General features: G+C 35.9%; 1 protein-coding gene across 1 annotated transcript; it reads left to right on the forward strand.

Annotated features, from left to right (window-relative positions):
- The first annotated feature begins 3,550 nt into the window (after positions 1-3,550).
- Positions 3,551-4,213, forward strand: LOC130471290 (uncharacterized). The gene has a single exon (XM_056841333.1). It carries the CDS (start codon positions 3,551-3,553, stop codon positions 4,211-4,213), a length of 663 nt encoding a protein of 220 aa, XP_056697311.1.
- Positions 4,214-10,515: the final 6,302 nt, after the last annotated feature.

The raw sequence follows: 10,515 nt of genomic DNA on the forward strand, positions 1-10,515 counted from the left end.
TACAAGCCCATGAAAGCCCCATTGGTTACTAGTCCCAAGCCTAGCTTGGGGGAGCTAATAGTAGTGAGGTGAGGGAGTTGTAGTGTGATACATTTTGAGCATATTGAGTATTGAAAAAGGGAGTTTCTCTCATCATGATAGTTGTTGAAAAAAAAATGAGTTGAAAAATGAAAGAGGTGAGAAGATGTGAAGGTTTTCCAAAAGGAAAAAAAAAAGGAGAAAGAAATTGAGCAAAAAAGAGAAAAAAAATGGAAGTTCATTATTTTCAGAAAAAATTCAAAGCATTGTGTCATTCAAGTATTACAATTCCTTATCATTATGAGTGATTGGTTTTATAGATGAAAAAGGGCAAGAAAGTATGGTGTAGTTCATTTGATTGTTCATGTGTTGAGTGGGGGAGTTGTGGTCATCACTTGTGATTGATCATGGTTGTATTTAGGATTTATGCTCCCCAAAGCCAAGGCTTTAAGCTCACATTATATCCAAATTTACCGAACCCTTACCTAAGCCTAACATTACAAGCTTTGAAGACCTTTCGACCGTTGTGCATAGAGTCGTACTTATGTGAAAATAGTTGTTTATCAATGCAAGTTATGACATGACACATTCCGAGTCGACTACTAGGTTGAGTGTATGTTTTTCTAGACACACGAGTGTTGTGAGTTTGGGAGTGCATTGTTCACTTATATGTTGGGAGGGGAGCGAACGGGTACATCTTTTATCCGCCACATAAATGAGTGACGAGTGTGTGAGCACTAGTCTTGAATTCCAATGTCCATTTGTGGTTCGCTTTGCGTGACGATTGTTAAGAAGGATTAGCGATTGAATGGATTTGATTGGTTGACATTGATGCATGCTTGTTGAATTTTACCTTGGATTATGTTTTCATTTTGAAATATGTTGGGGGTGAAGTTGGTCTTGTGTTCATCGATGATTTCCTTGCTTAGGGACAAGCAAGGATATAGCTCGGGGAGGTTTGATATGTGCGTTTTATATAGTGTTTCACCCCCGTCCCTTAGTACTTTTTATGTGTCAAACGTGCTCTTAGGAGCCGTTTCTAGTACTAATGTGTGTTATTGAGTGTGCCTTGAGTTTCAGGTTTGATTATGAGAAATTGGTCTTTTTAGACCCGTTTCATGTTGATCTAGGCCACTATATGAGCCCGAGGAAGTTCGGGACCTCCATCGTCGACTTTCGGGAGCCTTGGATGCTTATGGTTGAGCCCCGAGAGTTAGACTCAGTGATATGGGCGAGTTATATTGAAGATTGCAAATCGCCCTGGAAGCTGAGGGCGAAATGCAACCATCGGGCGGAATTGAAGCAAATTGGACTCATCAACGCGCGCCCGATCGGGCGCAGCTCGCCCGATCCGGATCGGGCGGTCATCCGGAAGCTTATGTGGAGAGTTTGCAATCCGCCCGATCGGGCGGATTTTGGCCTGATCGGGCCGACTATCGAGTGCATCGCCCGATCGGGCGACGCCAACCTCCTGCACTTATGCGCGAGTTTTCTTTCCGGTTTTTGGGCAAACTATAAATACTAGCCCCTTATATTTTTGGAGACACCTTATTTTTCTGGTATCAAACACTTAGTTTATTTTCCTAAGCTTAGTTTTCTCTCTAATTTGTCCCAAACACTTAGTTTTATTTCCAATCAAAAGTTCAAACTTTATTATTCCATTGTTCTTCAATTAGGTATTGTTCTTTATTTCATTCATTTCTTTTGCTTTAATTATGTTTTCAATTATGCTAATTGCTTTGTTTATTGTCAACATGCTTGAGTAGTTTAATTTCTAGGGTTTGGGCATCCATGAATTAATATGATGGGATATTGAATAATTGTGATTGTTGGCATTGTGATTAATTCCTATTGATCGGTTTATTCCACTATTCAATTAGATTTGCGCAGGTTTAATTGTGTAGTTATGTAATATCAAGTTAAGATTCGAGAGATGCAATTTGATGTTTAGGCTTGTGTCAATAGGTAGAATTGGGATTAATAAGTAGCGAGAGCCCGTTAATTCTAAGTCTATGACTAGTATTGATTCGAGAGAGCATGCTAGTCTAATTAATTACTTTGTTGATTATCGTGATTGTTCATTGTCCTGGATTGTTAATTGCTGGTGAACCTGTGCCCTAGATTTCCTTAATATATTGATTCATACTTATATAATTATCGTTCGTAGTCTTAGTTTACAAACAATCAACCAAATCTTGTTCCCAATAGTTTAGTTTAATTAATTAATAGTAGAAAGAACGCCTGTCTCCCTGTGGATTCGATCCTGACTTCCCTTGCTACCTAGCTAGTGGACCTTAGGTTATTTTTGATTAGGTGATACGACTTTAGCCTGTCATTAAAGGAAACCTTTTATTTTAGTTTTAAAACCTTATTTTATTTCTTTAGCTTATGATTCTCTCAAATTTGTTTCAAGCTTTCATTATTCATTGTTCTTCAATTTGGTATTGCTTCTTGTTCTAATTTAATTCATTGCTTTAATCATGTTCTCCATTATGTTAATTGCTTTGTTATTTATTATCATGAGTGAGTAGTTTAATTTCTAGGGTTTAGGGGATCCATGAATGCATGATTGGGATTATATGTGGACATGATATTTGGTTGATTGATTATAATTTCTATAGCTTATTATTATTGCTCGTCAATTCTGTTCGGCCGGACTATTTTGATTTGAGTTTGATTAACCTTAGATTATGCGCCGAGAGGTATAAATCTGATGTTTTTGGTCTGTGGCTATTAGATAGGAATTATTTCTAGTACGTAGCGAGAGCCCGCTAGTTGTTCTATCCTAAGGAATTCATAAGATTCGAGAGATGCATGATTTCCTAGTTATGATTGTTATTTGATTGTTATTGTCCGTTGTCCAATCCGGTCTGTGTTTATGGTGAACCGCAGCCCTAGATTCTCTTAATATTGTTATATTCCAGTTTGATTATTTGCCTTAGTTTAATATACAAACCAATCCAACTCTTTGTTACCAGTAGTCTAGATTAGTTAATTAATAGTAGAAGAACGTTGTTTCCCTGTGGATACGATCCCTGCTTCCCTTGCTATATTTTTAGTTGGTGAACGTTAGGTTTATCTTTGATAGGAGTGCGATTAAGCCTGTTAGAGTTAATACACTCGGATTCGAAGTTCTATGCTCAGCATGTTAAGGCCTTCGATGCACGAGAGAATTGGTGATTTGGGTAGGTCCAACGACTAGCTTGAAACCAGCAGTCGGACCGGTGGGAGGAGAAGAAGAAGGCATGACCGAACTCCTAGCCCCCGACGCACTTCCGAGCACTCTCGCGCTGAGACCTCGAGGAGTGCAGGAATCAGAGCAGGCTAGGAAGGAAGATCATGACTCCAACATCCTCCCCACTCATCGAGAGCTGGTCATGGAAGAGATCCTGAAGGTGAGCCTACCCGCGCACCTAACATACAATGGGACCACTGACCAACGAGACCACATAACTTTGTACGAGCAACATATGTCCATGTGCCCCTAATCGAAGCTTGTTGGTGCAAGTACTTCCCAACCACACTAACCGGAATGGCGGGAGAATGGTTCAGGTTACTTCCGAAGGGCTCGATCGTCAGGTTCGATGATTTGAGCGAAAGGTTTAAATTCCAATTCGTCAGCAACAACCTCCCCGAAAGAACTACTGTCGAACTTACCTCAATACAGCAGGAAAGAGGCGAAAGTCTTCGGGACTTCATGGCCAGATTCATGAGAGAATCGACGAACATTCCTAACTTACAACCCGATGTAGCCATCTTCACTTTGAAATATGCGCTCCAGGAAGGAAACTTCAGAGATAAACTGCACATGAAAACCCCCACCAAGATAGTTGACGTAGTGCAGATGGCAAACACGTTCATCAGAACCGAAGAGTTCAAGAAAGCTGCTGCGAAATTGAAAGGCTCCACGAAGCCGAAGGATACAAAAAATCAAAGTAAGCCCGAGGGCAGGTCAAGGAAAGGTAAAGAGAAACAGGGTGCGAGAGATGTCAACCCAAAGAAAGAAGGGCGAACGGGTGAATTTCAACCCAAATACACCAACTACACCCCTCTCACTCTTCCCCCAAAGGAAATCTACAGCCTCCACAAGTACGATGAGAAATGGCAAAAGCCAGGCAAGCCGAAATCCCAACACAGAAATAGAAACAAGTGTTGCGAGTTCCACGACGACCACGACCACAACACTGAAGAGTAGAGTTAAGAGGAAAAGAGATGTTGGGGAATGTTCTAAATATGTTTAGGATGTATTTAGTGTAGTAATCACTATGCTAGGAGGTTTAGTAGTTGAGTTTCGATGTTGGGGAATGTTCTAAATATGTTTAGGATATATTTAGAATACTTGATTATGGTTGTGAATTATTAGAAGTTGACTGGGAATCTTTACTAGTTGTTTTAGGCGGAGAATTCTCTGTAGGCGACTTTTGAAAGTGTTAAAGTGGCCTATCAGTTTGTTTACACAAGGTACGTACATACCTGTGTGTTTGTGAATGTGTGCTATTGTTGAAACTATGTTGGATGTATGTGTTGGCTGGTTTATGTTGGAAATTTCGTGATTCAATGCCGTTGAACGAATGCATTGAGCATATAACTTTATTATGAGAATTATAACATGTTAGCATACATGATTGATGCAAGCATGTCAGTTGGGAACTTTATATTATTTTATATATATATATTTGTATGAGAATTATAACATGTTAGCATACATGATTGAAGGCTCATGTGAGAACACCCATTCTATGTGAGAACACAATCTTATGTGAGAATAAATCTTGGCCTTTGGATCATTTCTAATCTAACAGCTGGAAATTAAGGGATTACTAATGGCATTTTCGTAAATTTGTTGAACAATAACCCAATCATCTCCTTCCTTTCACGCCTAATTGCTTCTCTCCCTAAAATTGCCAAACCTTTTTTTCCCCTCTATTTTCTCTCTCTTCAATGTGCAACCATTAGAAAGCTTCAATCAAGCTCGGATTTCTCTCGAATCTCGGATTCATTGCTGCGATTTCTATCCACAATCTCGAATATATTCATCGAACTTCCAGATTTCCGTCATTAAAGGTAAGATATCAAACTTTATTTTCATGATTATGTGATTATTCATGTGCTTTTGGGCAGATTTTGTTGAATTTAATTATATTTTTGGAGCAATTATTTGTGTTTAGATTCAATTTCATTCTTAATTTTTGTTTATATTCGAACTCCATCATGTTTTGTGAAATTCTATTGTTTGAAATTCATATTTGTGCAAATTGAATTGTTCGACGTTCGACCGTGTTATAAGTTGATTCGACTCCATATGTTGAACATTGTTGTATTTTCTTATTTTTTTTCAATTTCAGATTGATCATTATTCCATCTGTTTGAGCTATGGAATTAGAATTTCATCATACTCCGGTATCATCATTCGCCGAATTCGATCAGTTTTCTTATTAATATATCTGATGTTTATGTTTCTGTAATTGGCCCTTGTGTTCGAACAATTGTTTTAAATGTTCTGAATAATTGTTCTTTTTGTTCTGGATAATGGTTTCTGATGTTCTGAATAATGATTTCTGATGTTATGAATAATGGTTTCTGATGTTCTGAATAATTGTTTTCATGTTCTGAACGTTTACTCATATGTTCTATGTTAGTATTATACATATTCTGAATTGTTTTATCTCATTCTTTTGTAGATTTTGTTGTGAATAATTAACAACTTGCAAGTTGTTTTAATTCAAATGTGGTTGTTACTCTTGAAGTCAATCCTATATTAACTCGTGGAGGAACGAAAGAATGGATTACATGTTGTTTCGATGAGTCAAAACTTGTTCTAGGGATGAAATTTATGAATATCCAAGAGGGCCTTTTGTTTTATAAAGTGTATTCAAAGGATGATGGTTTTGAGATGAGGAAATCTACTACCACGAAAGGTTTGTTTTCTGTTTTTTGTGTTCTTAATTTTACTTGGTTGAAACCAAAGTTATGTTGATTATTACTGGTTGATAATGTAAGGTGGAGATATTTCTCTTTTGCTAGAAATATGGAATTGTAACATGTACTTCAGCAAAATTATCCACAAATATGGAATCTAGTGCAACTTCTAGGAAATTTTTTCGATGAACTATGTTTCAGAATCATCGATCCTTATGTTCTAAACTAGTGATGTATATGTTCTAAAACTTGTGCCATATGTGATAATTCTTGGTTGCACCAATTCCAACCTTCCTCAATAGCTAGCTTGGACATGTTAGTTACAGCTAGTACTACTATCACACGTGTAGTCTACTTCTTTACGTCTCTGGTCATGGACGGTCACACTAGGAGTAGGTTGGAACATTCTTCTTTATGATATTTATATATATGTCAGTACATGTTGAGGCCTGCTTATTATTATTAAATCAATGCTAAAATTAGGTGTGTTTATTATTATTTCCATGCAAGATTATCACCATAATTAGTGGCTATTAGTGGCATGAATATGAAAGTGGACATAGAAAATTAGTGGCATTAGATGACCTGAAATACGAGTCCTTTAGTCATAGTGTCAGGAGCTCTAATTGATGCACTTATGATGCAATTATTTTGCTGTCAACTCCGATAACTCCAGCCCGGGTTGGGGTTGGTTCTGTTGCAGTTATTTTGTTCTATACAATTGCTTCTAGTGTTATGTATAGTTGTTTCCACTTTTCTGACAAATTGTTCTTGATGTTCTAAATTATTGCATTACATGTTCTGAATAATCGTTTTCAATGTTCTGATTAATAGTATTTTTTGTTTTGAATAGCTGGTTCTAATTTTCTGTATAGTTGTTTCTATTTACCGTTACATTGTTTTTAATGTTCTGAATTATTTCTTTGTAATCTGTAGGTAATTGGGGGAGAGAGAGAGAGAGAGAGAGAGAGAGAGAGAGAGAGAGAGAGAGAGAGAGAGAGAGAGAGAGAGAGAGAGAGAGAGAGAGAGAGAGAGAGAGAGAGAGAGAGAGAGAGAGTAGTTTAGTCATTTTCAAAGGGTTAAATTATACTGTTAGAATATAATTAGTTTTCCTTATCAGAAACAAACAATTCAATTCCTTAGGGCTTAAAAGGGTAATATAATTTCCTAAATTGTAAAATGAAACAAGTTTCAAAAGAAAATTCAGTTAGTTTTTGTTATGGTCATTGTCTTTCTTGCTACAGTTTATAATTAACAAATACGGAGTACTTCATAATAGGGTCTGTCTATATAATCTTATATTCCAAGTACATGAATTGATCACACCACTAGGAGAAGATTCCAAGTACAGAATATATCAAACCATTAGGATAAAATTTATAGAAGATTGCAAGTCTAACATCGCAACCTTCACAGAATGACCTCTTTTTCATATATTCTCTTGCATTCGACCAAACTGCATAAATATACTGATCTAATTTTTGTTGCAGGTACTTAATTTATCCTCATTGTGTATGTTCTAATTATCATTGCGTATGTTCTAACTAACTGTGCATATGTTCTTTTATTACTCTATAATGCAAGATGTTGTTGCATTTTTCTATTTTCTATAGATAGTACTACATGCATATTTTTCTTGAAACTTTTGTTAAAATTAACCTATTAGCTCAAATGGTAGAGCAATGTGCCATTGCACATGGATGTAGGTTCAAATCCTACATAGGTTGTTGTGAACACACAAGTTAGCGCCAATGTATTTATAGGGATAGGTCCTACAAGAGAGTTACCCTCCAGCACAAGCTTAGTTAAGTGTCTTAAACGCCCACCTGGCCAAGACTCGAGAATGCCAGTCGTGTCTTTGATAACCTTAGCTTTAGAGCTTAGTAGTGCAGTTCTATTAGCCCGTGAATACTTTTTTGTTCGTTGGGATAGGGCCGGGCCTCAAATGTTGGTAAACAAGGGTCACAATCAAGGAAAGTTCCCGTTACACCTGTGAGTAGAGCCAGCAGCAAGTAACCAAGGACACCCCTACAAGGGTTTTAAGTCCACTGGTTCCTTATTCATCACCTCTTTGGAATATATCGACACTAACTAGTGATAATTTGTTGTCAACTACTATGCATAAAGGTCCCGAGCAGTTACTCGCTTTCTTATCAGACTCTGCCAATGAGGAATTATGTTGGTCATACATCTTGTCCATCTTAGTCATGTTCTATAAACTGAAGCTAATGTTCTAAAAATTTATACATATGTTCTAAAGTAAGTAGAACAGATTCAAAAGTAAATAGAAGTGGTCCAAAGTAAATAATCATCAAATAGGAGAATTAAGTAATATCATAAACTGAATACAAAGAGTTGCCTATATAGGATTCGAACCTACATCTTTGTGCAATCGCACAAAGCTCTACCAATTGAGCTAATAGGCATTGTTCTAAAACATCAAGCATTACTTGCAACAACACCACACACACACACACACACACACAAAACTGCTAGCAGTAGCCAAACATATCACAACAGCTGCATGCCCAATAATCAATAACAGGAATCATACCACCTCAGATTGAACAACCCTCCCTGCAAAACAAATAGCCTACACCAACAACTATCTAGCCACTTAAGACCAACACCAATCTATTCAACAACTATATTATCCCATAATGTTGCACATGAAAACACAACATAGCTAACCTTGCCTGAATCCTCATAAAAATAGGCCAAAAATCGGACTCAAAGCACATTCAAGAACATATTAGATACAAGAAGAGAACATTGGAACATACCTTTCTAGTTTTACAACATCTAGTTATGAAATTTAGAACATAAAATATCCATAAATAATAGCTTCTCTACATGAAGAGAACAATATAAAATTATGGTCTAAAAGGTGAAACTTAATATTCTTAAAAGTGAGCCTTCATGTTCTAAAGAATTTAGATGATGAAATATTACCCAATATTTGAAAGGATGTCAGGTAAAAGTGTTTTTTCGACAAGTAGACTATAAATGGACTCCGACACTGATATTTTGTCGCTTTATAAACTAGTGATACGTAGTAAGTAATCATGTTCTAAAAGGTGAAACTTAATGTTCTAACAAGAGAATCTATATGTTCTATCAATTGCATTTATATGTTTTAACAAGTGAATCTATATGTTCTGCACATTATTCTTATATGTTCTAATCTGTTAAGCTAGATGTTCTAAGTAGTTAAGCTATATGTTATACACTAGTAAGAAAGGCAATGGACTAAAAAATTATCCTTCTATTCTACCCAATATATTTTACCAATATATCTTTTGATGTACTTTCTTTGTGTTCTTCCGGGTTTTAAAATGGGGCATGTTAAAAACTCTTCACATAGTTTATGAACAAACTAAATTACGAAACTAAGATCCGTATATATGTTTTTATATAAATCATCATGTCTCTTTCCAGTCTTCCCATCCCATACTATTATCTCAACCCTACCCTCAAAACCTCCCCTGCTCTACCATATGGTACGTATAGTCAAACTAAACATTATGAATTCCTAAACTAAATGTTATGAGTTTCCAAACTAAGTGTTTTGCATTCCTAAGCTAAATGTTCTGAATCCCCAAACTAAATGTTCTGAATTGACATATGCACATAAAAGTGCACACGTACATGCAAGTAACAAACGCAATACACATAACTACACCCAACACATAATTGAAGACATCATAATTGACATTAGCTTCAGTTTTTCCATCGATGTGAGCTTCAGTTTCTTCCTTGCAACATATGCAACAAATTTAGTTATGTTTTAAATATGTATATATTATACTAAAAAAAACATAGGTTATATTGTTCTAACCAATGAAGCTATATGTTCTAACTAGTGAAGCAACATTTTCTAACAAGACAAGCAACATGTTCTAATAAGAGAAGTTATATATTCTAACAATTGGATTTATATGTTCTAACAAGAGAAGCTATATATTCTAACAATTGAATTTATATGTTCTAGCAAGTGTAGTTATATGTTCTGTACATTATTCCTATATGTTCTATTCAGTTAAGCTACATGTTCTAAGTAGTTAAGCTATATGTTCTATTTAGTTAAGCTACATGTTCTAAGTAGTTAAGCTATATGTTCTATTCAGTTAAGCTACATGTTCTAAGTAGTTAAGCTATATGTTCTATTCAGTTAAGCTACATGTTCTAAGTAGTTAAGCTATATGTTCTAACTTTCAGTTAATAGAAAATCAGATATACTGAGCTAAACAACTTGAATCTAGACTTTAGTATCTTCAGTAAAAGGCCATTTCATTCACAAGATATTACTAGGAGAGGCATAAACATGTTCACAAGAGAGCCTACAAGCTAATTGTAAGGGTATCTCTATATCTGGGCTCAAAATAAGCTATTAAGAATGTAAAAACAAAGAAGTGTTTCGGTCTGAAGTGTATCATGGATAACAGAAAAGATCGACAAACAAGAAATATTGATAACGGTAAGTTTAGTTGTAAAACTAACAGAGCAAACTTTTTTAACGGTTCAAGAAGAGTTGATCGATGATTCAATTCATCACGATAATCCTTGTCGGTTGTGCTT

This window comes from Spinacia oleracea, chromosome 4, assembly GCF_020520425.1.
Source record: "Spinacia oleracea cultivar Varoflay chromosome 4, BTI_SOV_V1, whole genome shotgun sequence".
Taxonomy (NCBI): domain Eukaryota; kingdom Viridiplantae; phylum Streptophyta; class Magnoliopsida; order Caryophyllales; family Amaranthaceae; genus Spinacia; species Spinacia oleracea.

Coding starts and splice junctions, on each gene's coding strand:
- LOC130471290 (XM_056841333.1), top strand. CDS start 3,551: ATGGCGGGAGAATGGTTCAGGTTACTTCCGAAGGGCTCGATCGTCAGG.